This window comes from Portunus trituberculatus, chromosome 50, assembly GCF_017591435.1.
Source record: "Portunus trituberculatus isolate SZX2019 chromosome 50, ASM1759143v1, whole genome shotgun sequence".
NCBI classification, from domain to species: Eukaryota; Metazoa; Arthropoda; class Malacostraca; order Decapoda; family Portunidae; genus Portunus; species Portunus trituberculatus.
In genome coordinates, this window is record NC_059304.1 from 28,252,001 (window position 1) to 28,273,114 (window position 21,114).

The 21,114-nt window shown below is 41.7% G+C and overlaps 1 protein-coding gene across 2 annotated transcripts in view; it reads left to right on the plus strand.

Annotated features, from left to right (window-relative positions):
- The window catches only part of LOC123500123 (prenylated Rab acceptor protein 1-like), a 362,787-nt gene that overhangs the window by 295,128 nt on the left and 46,545 nt on the right, over positions 1-21,114 (plus strand). For both annotated transcript variants that reach the window (XM_045248791.1, XM_045248792.1), the window contains one exon: positions 18,616-18,713. In XM_045248791.1, coding sequence (XP_045104726.1) covers positions 18,616-18,713 — 98 coding nt within the window. The remainder of the gene's footprint in view (positions 1-18,615; positions 18,714-21,114) is intronic.

Genomic DNA, 21,114 nt, shown 5'->3' on the forward strand with positions numbered 1-21,114 from the left:
TCTAGCCTTTTCACATCTATCGTTAAACCAGTCCTGCTTTCCAACTTCTCTATGTTGTCTTATTGGTACAAATTTTTCTCACCTTCTTTGTATATTTTTATAAATTCCTTCCACTTTTCATTTGCTCCTTAGCACTCTTGAATTTCATCAATTTGTCTCTTGAAAGAATTTCTTTAGGTTTCCAAAATCTGTCTTGGCATAATTCCATCTTCCCACTTTATATTCTTCATTTCTTCTAGATTTCTCTTCGTCTATCACCTTGAACTCCAAAACTGCATGATCACTCTTTGCTAAAGGGCACTCCACCCTCATCTCCTCAATGACCATTGGCTCTGTACTAAAGACCAAGTCCAGTCTTGACGATGCTCCCTCTCCTCCAAACCTAGTATCTTCTTTGACCCACTGAGTTAACACATTTTCCATTGCCAGTGTCAATAGTGTATTTCCCCATGTTGTCTCTGATCCTTCCATTGACCAGTCCTCCCAACACACCTCTTTACAATTAAAATCTCCCATCATTATAGTTCGTTCACAGCCACCCAACATTTCTTCCAGACATGTTCCTGTATCACTTATCATTTCTTCATATTCCTGTACTGACCATGCATTTGTCTTAGGTGGTACGTACACCACTATGTAGTGCCTCTTTTTTCCTTCATTAGTTTCTGCTCTGATCTTTAGCACTTCTGCCTTTCCCATACCTTTTTCACTTGATCCACCTTTATATCTTTTTTAACCAGCAACATCACTCCTCCTCCCATCTTACCTACTCTATTTCTTTTCCAAACGTTATATTTCCCTTCTCCAACCTTCATCAGGTCTTCTCCCTCTCTCAGTTTTGTTTCAGTAAGACCCACAATATCTGGGTTCTTGTCCCTCAAGTAATCGTTGAGTTCTAAAATCCCCGATATCACTCCATTTATGTTGGAATACATTACATTTCGCTCATATGTAAGTTTCTTTAGTCCTTTCTTGCTGTACTTTTCTGGGTTATGAACCACTTCCTCAGTCTCATATCCAAGATTCTCCAGAAAAACTCTTTCTTCTCTTCTTCTGTCCTCTCTTCATTTTTTCAAAGCCTCCTTTCTCAACTCATTTAACATTTCTCTTTCCTTTTCACCGAGATCTCTTCTCAACCAAATCTTCCTTGTTGTTTCCTGCTGGGCTAGCCTCCATGACTTCTCCACCAATTCATCTACATCCTTTTGTGACTTAAGTTTGATTCTTATTGGCCTCATACCTTCTCTTGTGAACTTTCCAATTCTATGGAAGTCCTCTATTTCTTGTACTAGGTCTTTTCCTCCTCTTGCACCACATTAATGATATTATTTATCACCTTTTTATGTTTTCTCTCTCTCCATTTTACTCGGTGTCTTATCCTCCTCCACACCAAATATCACCACACATCTCTTTTTGTCTACAGTTTCCCTCACCAATGTCTCATTTGACTTAATAACCTTCACCACTTTCTCAGCTATCTTCTCTTCTATGATCTGTTGATCTATAATTTCAGCAAGGCCCAAAGTTTTCTCCCCTGACTCTTTGATTTCCTTTTCCAGACTTGCAACTTTGTAATTTACCTCCTTTCTTTCCACTTCCTGACTTTTTCCATTCAGCCTGCTTCTCCATCACTTTTCCTAGAGATTCTCCACATTTTCGCAATTCACTTTAATTAGCTTAACTTCCTCTTTCAGTGCTGCATTTTCCTTCTTCATATCGGCACAGTCTCTCTTTACATTGTCATAACTCGTTTCCAGGCCCTCATACTTTTCAAACAGTTTTCAATTTTACCTTCTAACTCCAGAATTTTCTTCACATAAGTGCTCTTCTCCATTATTCCTTGAAACCCTGTGAAGTCTGATTCCTCTTTCGAGTTCACGGCCGCCATGTTGCGCAGACGTAAACAAACCAGCTGATGGCTCAAACGCAGGCTACAGTTTATATTTACCTTCACTGGACATTATTTTGCTAATCAACAGTTAACATGACTATATGGAGACGGGACAAACATTACCAGCTCCTTTCCCACCTTGGTTACTCTTAGGTAACTGTAGAATTATAGATGATTGCTCTGGAGCTCAGCGACCACCTCCGCCATCGACGATGTCCCGTGTGTGTGTGTGTGTGTGTGTGTGTGTGTGTGTGTGTGTGAAATTCCATCTGCCACTCCTTACTCCACTCATATATTTTATCAAGATCTTCCTGTAACTTGTTACAATCTTCCACATTCTTTACTCTCCTCATAATTTTAGTATCGTCCGCAAACATGTTCATGTAACTGTCAATTCCTACTGGCATATCATTAACATAAATCAAAAACATGATGGGACCAAGCACTGACCCTTGTGGAACTCCACTGGTTACCTTCTTCCACTCGGACTTTCTTCCTCTCACCACTGTTCTCATTTCTCTTCCCATTAAGTAATTTTCCATCCATTTTGCTAGTTTATCATTTACTCCTCCAATCTTCTTTAGTTTCCACATCAGTCTATTGTGTGGTACTTTATCAAAGGCCTTTCTCAAGTCCAGGTAGATAGCATCCACCCATCCCTCTCTATGTTGTAGTATGTCAGTCACTCTTGAATAAAAACATAATAAATTGGATACACGATCTTCCTTTTCTGAAACCAAACTGTCTTTCACTCAGAATGTTTTCACTTTCTAGATACTCACTCCACTTAGCTTTAATTACTTCTTCACATACCTTGCACAATATACTAGTCAACGATACTGGTCTATAATTTAGCAGTTCCATTCTACTACCATTCTTATATATAGGCACAATGTCAGCTCTTTTCCACTCTTTCGGGACTAATCCTGTTCGTATGGAGGTTTCCACAATATCAAATATGGGGTTCAACAATTGATCCTTACATTCATTTAGCAACCTCCCAGATATGCCATCAGGCCCCATTGATTTATTAATATCCAGATTGCTTATAATTTTCCTTACATCTTCCTTAGTAACCATGATGTCCTGCATTTGCTTTATTTCCGTAGGCCTTCCTCCCATAAAATGCTCCTCCTTTGTAAACACTTTGCAAAAGTTGTCGTTCAAAATTTCAGCTATATCTCCAGCATCATCATATACTTCTTCCCATTTTTACCTTTTCTATTGCCTCCCTTATATTTAGTTTTCCATTTATGAATTTGTAAAACATTTTAGGGTCACTATTACAGTTTTCCACCACCTTCTGTTCATATTCCTTCTGTGCTGTTCTCCTTACTTCAACATATCTATTCCTTGCTGTTTTGTAAACTTCTCTTGATAATACATCACTGTTTTTCTTAAGTTTCTTCCATGCCTTTTCTTTGTTCTTTTTTGCTTCTTCACAATTTCTATTAAACCACTGTTTGTTATTTAAAGTCCTCTTTCTGTAATATGGCACAAACTTTTTCACAGCAGAGTTATACAAATCCATAAATTTATTGTACTTCAATTGCATATCCCTCTCCTGGTATACCACGGACCAGTCAATTTCATTAAAGAACTCCCTTATATGGTTATAATTTGCCCTAATATAATTTAATTTTTCCTCCCTGCGCTCCACAATCTTATTCGTGCTTAATTCTGTTTCCAGCTCAAAGCTTAGGACATCATGATCGCTTTTCCCCAAGGGACTTTCATGTTCAATTTCCTCTTTTAGAGAGATTCTCCTGGTAAATACCAAATCCAACCTTGCTGCAACATCTTGTCCTTTGCACCTTGTTGGTGATCTCACCCACTGTGCCATCAAGTTATTTGTTGCTACCTTTAACAATTCTTCTGCCCACTCACCACCATTCACCACTTCGTAGTCTTTCCACACTATTTCTTTGCAATTAAAGTCTCCAACTATCATCACTCTATCCTTTCTTATGAGTTCTTGCTTCATTCTGTCTAGAGTATTTCCCATCACCATTTGGTACTGTTCATATTCCCAAGCACTGGTTCTGGGTGGTATGTATACTGTTATAATATTAATGTCCCTCTTGCCATCTGTTATAAGCATACTTATCACTTCCTCATTTCTCTTACTATAGTTCACCTCCTTCACTATCAGATCTTCCTTAGTAAGAACCATTATACCACCACCACCTTTATTTTTTCTATCATTTCTCCATACTTTGTAGTGTTTTACAACAAACCAGTCTAGCTTTATTTCGGGCCTTAGCTTTGTTTCCACTACACACATTATGTCCGGTTCGTTATTTCTTAGGTAATCCATACATTCTAGCCTCTTAGACAGAAATCCATCTATGTTCGTGTAAGTCACTTTTATTCCATTCCTAGTCTTGTTCTTCCATGTAATGCCTATTCCGTCTGTTTTATCCACCACTTCTTTAACCTCCCATTTCTCATCCTCCAAAAAAACTTGATCTTTTCCTTCTCTGTTCTTTCGTCATTCCTCTCCTTCACTTCAGATACTAGCTCCTTCATCTTCATTCTCTCATCTTGTGACATATTTCTTCTTATGTAAATTGTTTTGGTTTCCTCAGAGTCCTTAAGTTTCCAAGCCCGCCTCAACAAGGCCTCCGCTGCCACCTGAGACTTTAATTTCAATTTTAATGGTCTATTCTTGCCTTCCTCAAAAGCTCCCAATCTCACTTTTTCTTCTACCTCAGCATATAGGTCCTCTTCTTCCACAGAGATCTTGTTTTTTAAAGACTTAGTCTTGTCATTTTCCTTATCCCTCCTGTCCTGCCAGTTCCTGTTAGTTTCCTCCCGCAATCCTATTATGATCACACATTTTTTCTTTTCAGCGATATCTCTCACCACATACTCATTTTCCTTTAGTGCCTTTACCATTTCCCTCTGCGTAATCCCCTTATTTTCCTCTTCCTGCTTTTTTACTATCTCCCTAAACGACCTTTGTACCTCCAGATGTTCATGATTCACTTCTTTCATCCTGGTGTCAATTAGATTAAGACATTCCTCTTTCTTCAAGTCCCCTTCGGATATTTTTATCTCCATTTCCATGAGTTTAGCCTTCATTTCTTCGCATTGTTTCCTTAGTTGTTGGTTTTCTTTCTCCATCTCTACTTTTCCTTCAACAGCTCTTTATTCGCAAGCGTTAACAAGTAGATCTCTTTTTTGAATGAATCATTCTCGGGTAGAACTCTATCCAGTTTTTCTTCTATTGACAAAATGCTTAGGAACTTACTCTCCAGCGCCTGGATTCTTGGATCCATGTCAAGTTTCTGCAGTCCTTTTGGCGTAGTAATAAAACCTTTGAAGTCTCTAGTTTGCCTGGACGCCATTTTTGTTGTTGTCAGCTGATTACGGCCAGAACGATCACCGTCCACACTCCCCTCTCAGGGATCACTCTCCATATCACTCACTTTCAACACTAAGAGACAGTAGGACATTTACGGACACAAAACTTAGAGTTACCCGGGCCCTGTAATACCATAGGTATTTTCTTTCTTCCTGTACGCAGCCGGAGACGAGCCGTCCTCTCTCAACGACGGCGACAGTGTGTGTATTTACCTAGTTGTAGTTTTACAGGGCCTGGGCTTTATGCTCGTGTGGCCCCGTCTCCATATCTACACTTATCCAATCTTACTTTAAAAGTATGCACACTCGTTGCAGACACTACTTCTACATTTAAACTGTTTCACGTCTCAATACATCTCTGCGAGAAACTATATTTTTTTATATCTCTCAGACATCTCCCTTTTCTCAGCTTTTTACTATGTGATCTTGTGCTTCTAATGTCATATTCTTCTCTCAGGATCAGTTTCTCATTATCCACTTGGTCCATTCCGTGTGTGTGTGTGTGTGTGTGTGTGTGTGTGTGTGTGTGTGTTTCACTGTTTGATCTGCTGCAGTCTCTGACGAGACAGCCAGACATTACACTACGGAAGTATGTGTGTGTGTGCGTGTGTACGTGTGATTTATTGCCATCATAGCTCTACTCCTCTCCCTCCATGAATGCTCATCTCCCTTTTTTTCCTCCATCCTTTTTTTCCTGTTTGTACATCAGACACACACACACACACACACTCTCTCTCTCTCTCTCTCTCTCTCTCTCTCTCTCTCTCTCTCTCTCTCTCTCTCTCTCTCTCTCTCTCTCTCTCTCTCTCTCTCTCTCTCTCTCTCTCTCTCTCTCTCTCTCTCTCTCTCTCTCTCTCTCTCTCTCTCTCTCTCTCTCTCTCTCTCTCTCTCTCTCTCTCTCTCTCTCTCTCTCTCTCTCTCTCTCTCTCTCTCTCTCTCTCTCTCTCTCTCTCTCTCTCTCTCTCTCTCTCTCTCTCTTGCCAGTATTGCTAATAAAGGGGATCCTCCCAATTCGACGGGGTTAATGCGGTTTTTCATCGGTCGAATCAGCATTTACTCGAATCATGAAGCAATTTTTCTCATAAGATACTTAAGAATTAGGGGGGGATAGGGACCAACGTCTAGCCTAGACCCCCAAAAAAATCACTAAAACCTCTAAAAACACTAATTTAGACTAAATCAGTACTATTAGAGGCTCATTTATATCGAACTTTTTTTTATAAACACATCAAGGTGCTGTACAGTACATTTTTGTAAATAAAAACACTTGCATTGGTCTCGTGGTACTTGTCCTTGTTCTTCCAAATTGTTGATTCTGTTGATGTAGGGACACCCATTTGCACAGCAACGACACTGTGAGCTATACCTGCCTCACACTTTCTTATAAGCTCCCTTTCCTCTAGCGTCAATTTTTAGTCAAATTAAGATCAATGGCTTCTAATTCACACTTTTGTAATAAAGTTAATTTTCTTGTTAATTGGAATGATCCTATAATCTCAATTCAGTAGAATCTTGATAAGTAGATGTAAATATATTTGTAAATATATATTTTTTTGTCCTAGCCTAACAGTGAAAAGTAGTTCAGTTGTTTGTTTGCATTTCTCTGGGACTGCTATGTTCCAAGGCAGAACTTCCAAGGAACAACTGGCCAAGATGAGCAGATCTGTTGTTTACGATTGGACAAAGCTGTCTGAAGAGTTTCTCATAGGAAGCATTAAAGGCCAAACATAGCAACCAAAAAAATAGCAATGGCTTGCTGGGGGTGAAGGAGCCGGCCCGCCATGTTTGTTTACAGCTGACAAACGTGACAAAGGCGGAAACAAGCTTGTGTGTGATGACCAGCGTCGACAAATGTTGATGGAAAAGTGCTAGTGTGACGCCGCCTGCAACACACAGGATAGCATCGGTTTACACTTCCGCCTGGCGGGCTGGCAGCAAATTTGAGATGGCAGCAGATTTGACCGGGTGCATGGCATGCGAGATATGAATGTCGAATTGGCGAGTCAGTCGGTTGAACCTTGAGGATTGGGTATTAACCCTTTCCTTCCGGCGCTTAAACTATTTTCCTGTTTGCTATGACGGCTAAAAATGCTAAACCTAGAAATTGTCAGAAAACTGTTTCAATACTAATAATTATTTTCTCTTTGTTATTCTGAATACAATGATGTACTTTGTAGCTCGATGTGACCTCTGAAAGTTCAGTTTATGCCTTATCAAGGATTCCTCCTCCTCCTGCTGTGTGATCCATCTTCCAGAAACAGCCGGAGGCGATGACACAGCACACACACACACACTCTCTCTCTCTCTCTCTCTCTCTCTCTCTCTCTCTCTCTCTCTCTCTCTCTCTCTCTCTCTCTCTCTCTCTCTCTCTCTCTCTCTCTCTCTCTCTCTCTCTCTCTCTCTCTCTCTCTCTCTCTCTCTCTCTCACACACACACAAGCACATGTAATGGGAAGACTGGCTGGGTGACCAGCAGGCGACCGAGGTGAATACACGCTTTCATGCACCAACCTGTTAGTTGATCTCTCTCTCTCTCTCTCTCTCTCTCTCTCTCTCTCTCTCTCTCTCTCTCTCTCTCTCTCTCTCTCTCTCTCTCTCTCTCTCTCTCTCTCTCTCTCTCTCTCTCTCTCTCTCTCTCTCTCTCTCTCTCTCTCTCTCTCTCTCTCTCTCTCTCTCTCTCTCTCTCTCTCTCTCTCTCTCTCTCTCTCTCTCTCTCTCTCTCTCTCTCTCTCTCTCTCTCTCTCTCTCTCTCTCTCTCTCTCTCTCTCTCTCTCTCTCTCTCTCTCTCTCTCTCTCTCTCTCTCTCTCTCTCTCTCTCTCTCTCTCTCTCTCTCTCTCTCTCTCTGACAAGTTACCTTCTACCATTTTATTATAAAATCGAAGATAATGAAAAAATTAACATGAAAGAATGATAGGTAATATTTTTTTTCACTTTCCGAGTCCTCACTAATGTCTTCGCTTTCTTCAGTTTCTTCTTCTAAATATTCACTGTCACTGTCTTCAAACTCAGAAGCACTGCTAAATACATATGTTCTGTCCTGCTCCATGTTATGATCTGAGATCCTTCGCTCTTATCAGGATGTCTCTTCGCACTTATCACCTGGCGGGTCGCTGGGGTTGCCAAGTGTCGCCCGGAGAAAGGGAAAATAGCTTAGTTACCGCTAAATTTCCAGAGCTATAGTGACAACACTACATGTGGAAACATGCCAGACACTTCCACTCACCATCTGACTCGAGAAACTACGCTTGGAGCTCAAAATTGAGGCGCGAAAATGATCGATTACAGGTATGATCGCCGTTGCTACGGACGCATTGATGCAATCGTATATATACGATTGCCGGAAGGAAAGGGTTAATTAACTGAGTTCGAATTCGCGATAATTCAAACTGCAGACAGTGGAATCACGAGGATCCCCTGTACTGACACCTTTTCTTCCCTTATTTTTTGAATGACATCTTTTATGTTTCTAAAGAAAGATAAAGCATAAAGAAGAGAATCATTATTCCAACGGATTAAAAAAGGATCTGTGCCAAATGCCTCAGGATTTGACTTCCAAGAAGAGAAAAGAGCTAACTGAATGTTAAGAAGAGTACCAAAAAGATTAAGAGAAGGTTCACCATAAATTCTGTAAATGTCTCTAAAAATTGTGGGTATCCAGCTCCATTCCTTATTGTAATCACTCTCATGGGAGGCTAAATCAGCTCTAAAATCCATAGAATCTTCGATGTATTCAGCCGATAAGCCCATTTCCCTTTCAGGAGGCCAGTCAAAAACTCCTCAGTTATATTTAACAAATATTGTTTAATAATACCATAAATATTAATGCTCACAACAACAGTATTATCAAATTTTATCCTAATATGCTTATGTCAGACATTATGCAAGAGAGCCTTAAGTCCAAAAAAGAGCTTTCAATTCCAAAAAATTAACATGGTTTTCTTCATGTCCAGCCACCAGTTCTTATAATTCCTCCCTGGCTGCAAAAGCACAACATTGCTAGGTGGCTGTCCCTACCATAGCCGTAATCTGTAGAGGAGTGTCTAAGTTGTTCGTTCACCATCAAGAAAACAGCTTGATGACCAGGTAAATATTGCCCTCTGGGGAAGGGACGATAACTGTTATGACAACCATACGATTGACAGCTATGTCATGCAAGACATGCATAACAGGGCAGGATAGGTAACTCTGAAAAGAAAGTGAAAGTAAATTCTAATAATACATACACCGTGGAGAGGATTTAGCAGAGTAGATGAGACGCCTGCAAGCAAACAATCGCTTCGTGAATGACACCACACTTAATGTCCTTGCACACTGTACAATTACATTCCATGCATATCTCGCTGAGCACAAACACACAATCAAATCTATTATGTCCTCCATGCCCTATTAAGTGGCCACAGTGCAGATAGAACAACCCCAGAAAACCATCATGTGGAGACACACGATAACAACCACTGACTCCACCTAGTAGCCACCAAACGAGCGACCACATCCAAGCTCTGGAAGCGTTCGCTGAGTTCTGAGTTTCGGTATTTGCACAACGTCAGTCATGCATGACATCACACTGTTGGACAACACAACAAGAGAGGAATCATAGTAACATATGTGCCATTGAAGACTAATACATGGAGGTTTGATGTACGCAAAGAAATACAAAATGAAGTGCTTAGTGCTTAGACAATATGTTAAGAAAGGACAGAGAAATTCTACTTGTGGAGGATCTAAATTGCAAACATGTAAATAGAGAGAAAATGAAACTAAATAGTTGTGCTGGATGATAGGGAGAAGAAATCCTATAACTGGCAATGGCAAACTCAATAAACCAATGGATGAAGGACTATACAAGGTATAAAGGGCAAGAAGAACCAACTGTGCTGGATCTGATATTCATGAAAAAATCAGAGCCTTGTCCACCCATCAGATATCATAGTCCATTGGGAAAAAGGGATCATGTAGTTCTATGAGTTGAATTAGAGGACCAGAAAATTTGAAATGTAATGAAGGACACAAACAAAGATTAAATCGTGCTAAGACAAATTTTGAAGGATTAAGTACAGGTAACTCGATTTACATGATAGATGCATTCCAAGAGGCATCGCATATATCAAAATTCGCATAAAACAAACATGTAATTCTCATAAGAAACAATAGATAATAGGGGGGATGCAAGATGTGGTCCAAAAATATTCATACAAAATACTCTATTTATTTGGCTAAATTAACATGTTCTTATTATTTACCATTCTAAATACTAGAAGTGTATTTAAAGTAAAGGAAAAAGCCAGAAATAATAAGAGAAAGCAAAAAATAATAAGAGAAAACAACAAAACAAAGAATACATAAACAAAACACTCGCTGCATCACTGCTTTCACCACTCACATCACAGTCAGTCACTATCTTCCTCTGAGCTTTACCACTTTATCAAAAATCCACTTATCAAAAATAACCCCACATGCAAAAGAAGATGAAGGACGTTTTGGGGCCATCTTGCTGAATTATAGGCAGTTTGAAGAGATTCCGTCTGTACTCAGTGCTGGCAGACTGCAAATGAGGCACCAGAAGAGCGGGAGCTGGATCCAAGATTCTTTAATGTCAGAGCAACCTCCTCCCGCGAAATGGCATCCACTGATAGTGGTGAAAGCAGCACTCAAGCTAAAAGGGTCACAAGAAGAAGAAGAAACGGCCGAGTCGCCGCAAGTCTCCATTTCGTCTGTGGCCGATCTCATCTCTGCTTTATTTTTTGATATTCCATGTAAGATTTCACTTTATGCATTACAAAACAATCCTTTCTTGGGGGCAAGGTTTGTAAAAAGATAATAGAAATGTTGTTTTGTGAACATAAATGCATATATAAGACAGTAATACCACCTCCAGAGGTGGTGTTACCAGTAACCTGTGAGCAACTTGATAACAACCTCGTTACCGTCCCTCCAAGCATTCATGAATGCCATTTCGCGGCAGGAGGTTGCTCTGATGTTAAAGTTTCTTGGATCCAGCTCATGGCAGCCAATGAGCACTTTTAGGCGGAATACCAACCTCCACCCGCCAACAGCAACGAATCTTTGTGGATGCTATTTCACGTAGGTTGGTATGTGAGCAGGAGGTTGTCTGTACCAACATAGGCAACAACCTGCTTCTTGGATCCGGCCCCGGAGCTCCCACCTATCAGCCAGCTGCGGAACTCTCTGGCGCGCAGTTTGAAATTGCGTCTGGTTTTCAGTTTGAAAATGCGGTTGGGCCAAATCGCGTTATAACAAAAGCGCGTAAATCAAACACGCATAAATCGAGTTACCTGTAATTAGTTTGGTAGTATTAATTGGAAAGAAACCATACAAGGCAAGACAATTTAAGAGAAGTATAAAATATTCTTAGCGAAGTACAATTACGGGGAAAGTAAAAGAGAGCAAATGCACGTATAATGTTATATGTGCAAAAGCTAAGAAGAGTAAGGATGTAGCTTGGAAGAAATTAAAAAAACAGCAAAATGAAGGAAATAGGAAGCAGTATAAAGAGGTAAGAAATAATTATATTAGAATAAGAAGGGGGAGGAGAAAAATTTTGAAAGGGATATAGTGAAGACATGTGAAGAGGAACCCAAGCTTTTTTATAAGAATATAAATGGAAAGAGGATAAACAGAGGGATCATCACTAATTAAGGGAAACAGGATATATGAAACAACGGAAGAAATGAGTGAACTAATGAATGAGAGCTATAAATCAGTATTTAATGTAGAGGGAGATTTAATAGAACCAAATGACGAAGTGACACAGGAAGGGTCAAGAAGCGTTATGTTGGACAAACAAAATTAGCAAATTACTAGAAATGGTGAATGTAAGGAAAGCAATGAGGCCAGATGGAGTATCAGGATGGACACTTTAGAGAATGTAGAGAACAACTGATGGAACCAATTTGGGATGTGATCAACAGCTCTTTAATGGAAGGGGAAGTGCCAAAGGAATGAAAAAGAGTAAATACAGTGATGGCTCATGATACTGGACACTTCAGGGATGAGGGATTGTTCATTACTGCAAATTGTCTGATACTGAGAGATGTTTGTTTGTCTGAGAGACCCTTTGCCTTTTTTCGGTAGCCTATTCTCTTTTAATAATGAAAAAAAGAAAAAAAAATTTTGATTATTTATATAATCCATTTTATTCTACTTTTATTGTTGAAATAAAAGAGTTCATTATTATTTAAGAAGTGTACAGTAATAAAAATTTGTCTTACCAAGAATAGGTGAATTATAGATATAGCTTCCTGTTTGATGTAATGGCTGATTCCCATGTGTTCCAATGGCATCCTTAACAAGCATCTAATGAGTGTCTGAAGGACCTTGCTGAGGTGACAAAGGAAATGAGGAAGAGAAGGGATTGTCAGGGTCTGAGTAGACTACCTCCATACTATTGCCACTTCTTCATAGATCACAGGCTTGCCTTTTTTCTGTAACACTGCTCCGCCTCCTTACCCCGTGTCTCTGTCGTTCTTACTCTTCCTCTGTTTTCTATATAAATTGGTGTGTTTCCGAAATTATTTTCAAAATCTTTAACTTTTTATTCTACATCACTGTTGAGGTAAAAATACAGGTGTGTTCTCTATAGAAAAGTGCTCCTCCATCCTAAATGTGGCATTTTAACAAGGAAGTGTAACCCTGTTGAGTGCCAATACCTTGCAGGTTCACACCGTATGCAGTCTTGCTATACAGTGGTATCTCGACATACAATTTTAATTCATTCCATGACGATTGTTGTATATAAAATAATGCTTGATGTTATACGACTTCCACCATTTTCTGATAGTGGGCTTGCCAGGCCCATCTGTGCCCTTTATCAGTTGCTGCATGGTTTGCCACTGGTAGTAGGCTTTTACTGTTTGCCATGATTATTATGAATATATTTGTGCTTACAATAGACCCTTTAATATTCCATTTATTCATCTAATTAGTAATGCATGTAAGTAATATGTAATGCAGTTAAAAAAAAAAAAGGTGGGGGGGAGGGAGAGGAAGAGATAACAGGCTCCAAGGGTGATCAAGTTGAAGTCAGTACTGTGAGTGGCGGGGAGGTGTGGCATGGATGACATCATCACCCCTGCTACCCCGCGCTGGGCCCTCTTGGATGACATGAGCGGATATCGTATCTGTGAATTTTTTTTACCGTATATCGAATTGAGGGTAGTAATTTCCAAATACCGTAACTGTGAATTTACCGGATAAAGAACTACCGTATAACGAGGACTTACTGTACACATAAAAGACTCTTATGGAAAATAGAACACATAGGAAGAATACAAGGTAATATCCTTTACACTACCATTGCATATCAGTCACTAAATTAACATTCCGTTTGACGTCAGATTACTGGGTGTTCAGATAGATGGTCTTATAACATGGGGTTCTTAATGAGAAAAAGTGTGTTATTAGTGTATTATTGTTGGTTGTAAAGTTTAAATAAGGTTAAAGACTGTTAAGGTAATAACTGTTGGGACAATTGATTGTTGGTGTTGGTGGGTTGTTGGTGGCGATGTTAAGGAATGCCACCTAGGCTGGAGTGACGTCAGCAACAAGGGTGGTGGCCGAGGTGACGAGTGACTGGTGCGAGGGAGAACGGGCAGACCGTCTGCACACCAGAAGACGACACACACCTCACCACCACCACAGCTACTACTTGTACCCTGTCCGCCGCCAGTTCTCGCCTGTGATTGTGTTGTGGACAGTGTACTGTTGCTCTTACGTGCTGAGTAAAGACAAAAAGCAGTTTGTTTCCTTACTGTTACTAGCTATCTAGGTAGTATGGGAGACAAGTTTGACTTGAAGCTGATCCCGGAATACGATGGCAGTAGTGCGCAGGGTGTGATAGAGTGGCTAGAGAAGTTGGAATTAGTCTGCAAGCTTCAAGGCCTCAACGATGTGATCTCACTACGACTAACAGGAGATGCATTTGTGGTGTACTTGCAGCTGGCTGAGTATGACCGGAAGAAGACTGAAAAGGTGAAGGAGGTGCTGCTGGCTGCCTTTGCTGTGGATCCTTACATGGCCTATGAACAGTTCATGAGCTGAAAGTCGTGTAATGGAGAGTCGCCAGACGTTTATTTGGATGAACTTTGGCGACTGGCATCTCTGTTTGGCGGACTGAGTGATAAACCCCTCGCCTGTGCCTTCGTGGCGGGACTGCCGGAGGACATCCGCCAACTACTCAGGGCTGGTTCACACATGGAGGCTCTCAATTTGAACCAGATTTTGTCATGAGCAAGAGCAGTCATCAGAGATGACAGCCCCCTTGGATTGTTCGAGGCATGCCTCAGAGCTACAGCAGGCTACAGCGCCGCGACTCGTGTGGCTGCTACAAGTCAACAATGCTATGTGTGTGGTGGCCTTAATCATCTTGCCAGGGACTGCTTAGCTCGCCAACCAGGTCATGGCCGCACATGGCGACGGATAAGGTGCTACCAGTGTGGTCGTTTAGACCACATTGCGTCAGAGTGTTCGAGAAATGGTCAAGGAGAGGGGGCATTAGCGCTAGCCTCCTCTCATGTCAGTCAATGAGTGAGGCATTACCATGCGTGATTGTGAGTGTGGAGGGGGTACATCACCGTGTGTTAGTGGACACTGGGTGTTCGCGGAGTGTCGTCCATGTTTTGTGCTGCAAGGCATGGACAAAAGGTGCCGTCGACATGGTCATGGTGAGTGGGGAGAAGTGGCAGTGTGAGGGAACTGGTGTCGTACGCCTCCAGCTTAGCGGTAGGGCTTCTACTGACATTTTGTGCATGTGTGACAACCACGAAGCCCCTTGGTTTTATGGTAATTCTCGGCATGAATGCCATAAGGGCCCTTGGGGGAGTTGCGGTAGATGCTTAGAATGGTATTCGATTTGGCATAGAAGAGTCAGATCTGTTCAAGTGCCACCGCCGTAATAGAAGTGGATGAACCTGATTTTAGTGCCACTTATGACCCTGCATCTAATTGTTGGACAGCAGTTAGGAAGTGGTCAGAAGGTAAGGAACCTGGTGTCCTGAGAAATGTGGTGGAAGCCTACTCTGTGCCGCCAGAAACACGAGACCTGTATGAAGAAGAGCCCCAAAACTGGATAAATGATGGCTGGTTACTTCCGTACGACGAACATAAGTACGGACCAGCTAAAGGTCTAATTCCTCTCATGGCTGTTGTACAACACAATAAGAAGAAAGTATGGCCTGTAATGGACTTTCGAGAGCTCAATGCACATATCAACGCGTTCACGGCGGAGGCAAGATGTGAATGTTTGTGTAATTGACCTTGCTAAGGCTTATCTCCAGATCAGAATTCACGACTCTTTGTGGCCATATCAGACTGTGAACTTTAGGGGCTAGAAGTATTGCTTAATGCGATTAGGATTTGGCCTAAACGTTGCCCCCTTGATTATGAAAGCAGTGCTCAACAGCATTATCTCATAAGATCCAGTCGTCAAAAAAGGAACGTCAGCTTACATCGATGACATCCTTGTTAAGGCCGGTCAGGTACAAGAATATCTCGAGAAATTTGGACTATCAAGCAAGCCATGCGAACGACTTGCTGACGGAGCATATGTGCTGGACCTGAGAGTCTGAGGGGAGCAGAGGGGCCTGGTGTGGAAGAGAGACGGCGAGGTGAACAATGTACCAAGTGAGTTAACGAAGCTGGTGGTGTTCTCATTCTGTGGCAAGCTGGTGGGCCACTATCCTGTGTGTGGTTGGCTGCGAGTGGCAAGGGCCTTCATCAAGAGGAAGGCCAATTTCTTCTTGGAGAGATGGGATGAAGTCATCGCCAATGAAGAACAAAGGAAGTGTCTAGATGAGGTCGTACTTGAAGTTAAAAAGAATGATCCTGTGAGAGGATTTTGGAGTGCTAGAGGTGACAAGGCCAGAGTCTGGGTGGATGCCGATTCTCTGACACTTGGTGCCGCTGTAGAAATAGGCGGCAGCATTGTTGAAAATGCCAAATGGCTACGTAAAGATGACCCCAGCCACATCAACATGGCAGAGTTGGATGCTGTTATAAAAGGATTGAATCTCGCACTGGCCTGGAAAATTAGAACAGTGGAATTGATGACGGACTCTACCACAGTGCATCGATGGATCTCTGATGGCCTCTCAGGCAGAAGCAGGCTCAAAACCAAAGCTGCTAGTGAGATGCTCATTTGAAGGGGAGTGGGCATAATACTGTCGTTGGTCGAGGAGTGTGGCCTCCAGCTGTCGATGACTCTCATTTCTTCTATCAACAACAACGCTGACAGCTTGACACAAGTGCCTCAGCGTTGGCTGAAAGTTCCCGATGCCTACCCTACAGCCACCCAACCAGTGTGTGCAGCTGTCATTGCTATACCGCATGACAAAATAGAAGAAATACATCATGCTGTGGGTCATCCAGGTATAAAACACGCTTTATTTCATAAGGCAAGTCGACCCAGCAGTCACCAGACGGCAGGAGCAAGCTATAGTTGCAAATTGCAGAGTATGCCAGTCTATTGACCCAGCTCCAGTGAAGTGGCAGAAGGGGAGCCTCAAGGTGGGGGAGTCTAGCAGAGAGTTGGGATGGATGTCACTCACTATGGTAGTCAGCGATACCTAACTCTTATCGATTGTGGGCCATCACGATTTTCAGTTTGACGTCAACTGAGGCTTCAGACCAACGACAGCATCATCAAGCAATTGGAGGTGGTGTTCTGCGAGTGCGGAGCACCAGAGGAATTACTGACAGACAACAACACCGCTTTTTGCAGTAAGCTGTTCGCAGACATTGCCAAGAAATGGGATGTGCGTCTCCGTTTCAGATGTGCACATGTTCCATCAGGAAATGGCATCGTTGAAAGATGCCATCGGACTATAAAGGTTATTGCTGCGAGGAAAGGTTGCTCTGTAGCGGAGGCTGTGTACCTGTACAACTTAAGGCCTAATGACCACAAATCTTCATCTGCCCCTGCTAACATGGTGTACCAGTATCCTGTGAGAGTCCAAGGAGTGGATCATTGTGAAGAAAGCAAGTTGAAAGTAGACAGCCTCTACCAGCCTGGAGAGGAAGTGTGGGTAAGACTGCCTAATGCCCGTTGTGATGAACAGCATACAAGAGGTAGAGTTAATAAAATCTTATCTCACCAGGCTGTTGAAGTTGATGGAATCCCCCGCCACGTTAGGGATCTATATCATTGTACTCCCCAGACGCCTCAGGAGGATGATGTAACAACAGATAGCAAGGACAAAGAGCTTCTCATTCAGCTTCCTGGCCAGATTGATGAGGAGGAAGAAAATGAAGATGCTGCTGCTGGAGATGAGGTGGACTGAGAGCTTCCAAGACAATCATCAAGGATTAGAAGGCACAGAGTTTGCACTGTGTGAATAGTATTCAGGGGGGAGTGTGTTATTAGTGTATTATTGTTGGTTGTAAAGTTTGAATAAGGTTAAAGACTGTTAAGGTAATAACTGTTGGGACAATTGATTGTTGGTGTTGGTGGGTTGTTGGTGGTGATGTTAAGGAATGCCACCTAGGCTAGAGTGACGTCAGCAACAAGGGTGGTGGCCGAGGCGATGAGTGACTGGAGCGAGGGAGAGCGGGCAGACCGTCTGCACACCAGAAGACGACACACACCTCACCACCACCACAGCTACTACTTGTACCCTGTCTGCTGCCAGTTCTCGCCTGTAATTGTGTTGTTGCTCTTACGTGCTAAGTAAAGACAAAAAGCAAAGTTTGTTTCCTTACTGTTAGAAAAAGAATGAAAACCACTGCACTAGGAGGTTCACAACTATTAGTCTTTCAAATTTTAACTCTTATGCCCCAAACAAAGACTCCTAAGTAGCAGGCATTTTGCCTATATCCTTTATCTTTGTCAAACTGCTACGAACAAAGAAAGTCCCTCAGCACACAAACAACTCCCAGGCTGGCTTGATCACATGACTTGTGAAGGGGAAGAATCGGGAAAGAATGAGGAGATTGGGCAAGTGAATGATTGGCAGTACCCCCACTCACTTACTTTGTCAATGCTAATTACATTTTAATTAATTTGCTTGCTCAAATTTGCTAAAGGGGCCAGCTATATTTAATTGTCTTATTATAAACCTTAGGTCTTTCTTTTCTAGATTGGAGTGGTTTCAGTATGGTGAAATATAAAGTTGGGGAAATAAATAAATGAACATACCAGACTTTCAATAAAACTGCCTACAACTCTGTATGCTACAATTTGTTTGCCTTCTGTTCCTTTGTCTGACTCACTCTTTCTACTTCTCTCTTGCCACTAGGCTTCTCTGCATAACAATAGAAAATAAACATTTTTTTCTGCAAAACATTTAAAATTTTATATTGGAAAAACAATAAAATTTTATCACTGATGGAATTTGAATTCTTTACAGGAGCCAGTCTGTTCATCATTGCCATCCATGCTTCATTATACAACATTGAGAGTCTCCTTGGATCAGATGAGGAACTTTTTGACCTGCAAATGGAACAGGTGAGAAGAGAAACTATGACTGAACATCTTATTTAGAGACACTAACAACTTGATCATTGAGTCTATTCCATTTTTTCACTTTATTTGAGGAAAAGATCCTTTCTATCTCCTTCTTAGCAGTTAAGAGTTGGGAGTGTGAGAAAAACTGGCAGCAACTCCTCAGAATGCTTAACCTGTAAGAGGTCAGCATTGATTTATTTCCTTTATGCTCATCCAGGTCACCAAAAATAGTTTTCTCTTTTGATACCAAATAACTGAAAAGAAAGGGTTACAAAAGAATATAAGAGAAAGAGTTAAAATTCAAAGTCATAATTTTTAAATGCCCTGCTGGAGCCTTAAATATGGCTCCCTCAGTGTTACTGCCAGATGCTTAACACATCAAAATTGTGCAGAGAAAACTTAGTAATGTTCAATGCCTTAAAAACTCAATTCCTCCATCTATCAACTCAATACAATCTTCCAGACAACTATCCCCTCTTCTTCAGTGACACTCAACTGTCTCCATCTTTACACTGAATATTCTTGGCCTATCCTTTACTCATAATTTTAAACCGGAAATTTCACATCTCATCTCTTGCCAAAACAGCTTCTGTGAAGTTCGGCGTTCTGAAGCATCTCTGCCAGTTTTTTTCTCGCCCCTCCAGCTGTTCTCTGTACAAGGGCTTTATTTGCCCATGTATGGAGTATTCGTCCTGTTACGTTCACCGGTTAAATGGGCAAGATTGGCATCAGGGAGCCGGTGAACATTAACAATAAAAAAAAAAACACTGCAGGTTCAACTGGTGAGGATATGCAAAGGGGGCACTTAAGAAGCTATTTAATAACCCAATAACAATGAAACTGACATACATATAGATATAACATGAAACACATGAAACTGACATATATATATATATATATATATATATATATATATATATATATATATATATATATATATATATATATATATATATTACACAGAAATAAATACAACAATAAAGAACCCAACTTAATACCTAACAATAATATTAATCCTACATGGAGGCAATGTGGAAAAAACGGGACGAGGGGAAGTGATACTTATGAGGTGTCACATTGGTGAAGTGCTGGGTGAGGTGGATCCCACGGTAGTCTAAGAGGCGTTGTGTTCACTGGTTGAGGCCTTGACCTCGACTGACTTCCAGAAATCAGGGAGCTCACTTAACACTTCTGCTTGAGTCGAATGGGGCCACGTGAATCCAACTTCGGGACAGTAGCGGGGCTTCATGAGACGGTGACGTGGAGGGTTCATGAGACGGTGACGTGGAAGGTTCATGAGATGGTGACGTGGAGGGGAGATGGAGAGGTGGCAAACGAGGTAGCAAGCAGAGGAGGTGATGGTAGTGAGTATGTACGGACGGGCTGTAACATTTCCTCCCCCCTAAGACCTCCGTAATGGGCTCATGAAGGAGGTGAGACGGGAGATCTTGATAATTCCTCCATCTATCAACTCGACACAACCTTCCAGACAACTATCCCCTCTTCTTCAATGACACTCAACTGTCTTCCTCCTCCACAATGAATATCCTCGGTCTGTCCTTTGCTCATAATCTTAACTGGAAACTTCACATCTCATTTCTTGCTTAAACAGCTTCTATGAAGTTAGGTGTTCTGAGGCGTCTCCGCCAGTTTTTCTCGCCCCTCCAACTGCTTACTCTGTATAAGGGCCTTATTCGTCCCTGTATGGAGTACTCTTCACATGTTTGGGGGGGTTCCAGTCACACAGCTTTGCTTGATAGGGTGGAATCGAAAGCTCTTCGTCTCATCAACTCCCCTCCTCTGACTAACTGTCTTCAGTCTCTTTCTCACCGAAATGTTGCATCCCTTTCTATATTTTATCGCTATTTTCATGGTAACTGTTCTACTGATCTTGCTAACTGCATGCCTCCCCTCCTCCTGCGGCCACGCTGCACAAGGCTTTCTTCTTCCTCTCATCCCTATTCTGTCCAACTCTCTAATGCAAGAGTTAACCAGTATGCTCAATCATTCATCCCTTTCACTGGTAAACTCTGGAACTCCCTCCCTGCATCTGTATTTCCAAATTCCTACAACTTGTCTTCTTTTAAGAGGGAGGTATCGAGGCATTTGCTCCCCTAATTCTGGCTGATGGTTTTGGCATTTTTTGTACTCTTTGGAGAGCCAGCGCTCAAGTGGGCTTTTTTCTAACTTTCTTTTTTTTGCCCTTGGCTGGCCCTCTTCCCTACGTAAAAAAAAAAAAAAAAAAAAAAAGGTGTCGGCGATGATGTTGTCCACCCTCTTGTTATGGTGGACTTCCAAGTTGAAGGGCTGAGTTAACAAGGCCCACCTAAGAATGCGTTGGTTTCGGTTCTTCATTGCGTGAAGGAAGGCCAGAGGGTTGTGATCGGTGAAGACCTTTTTA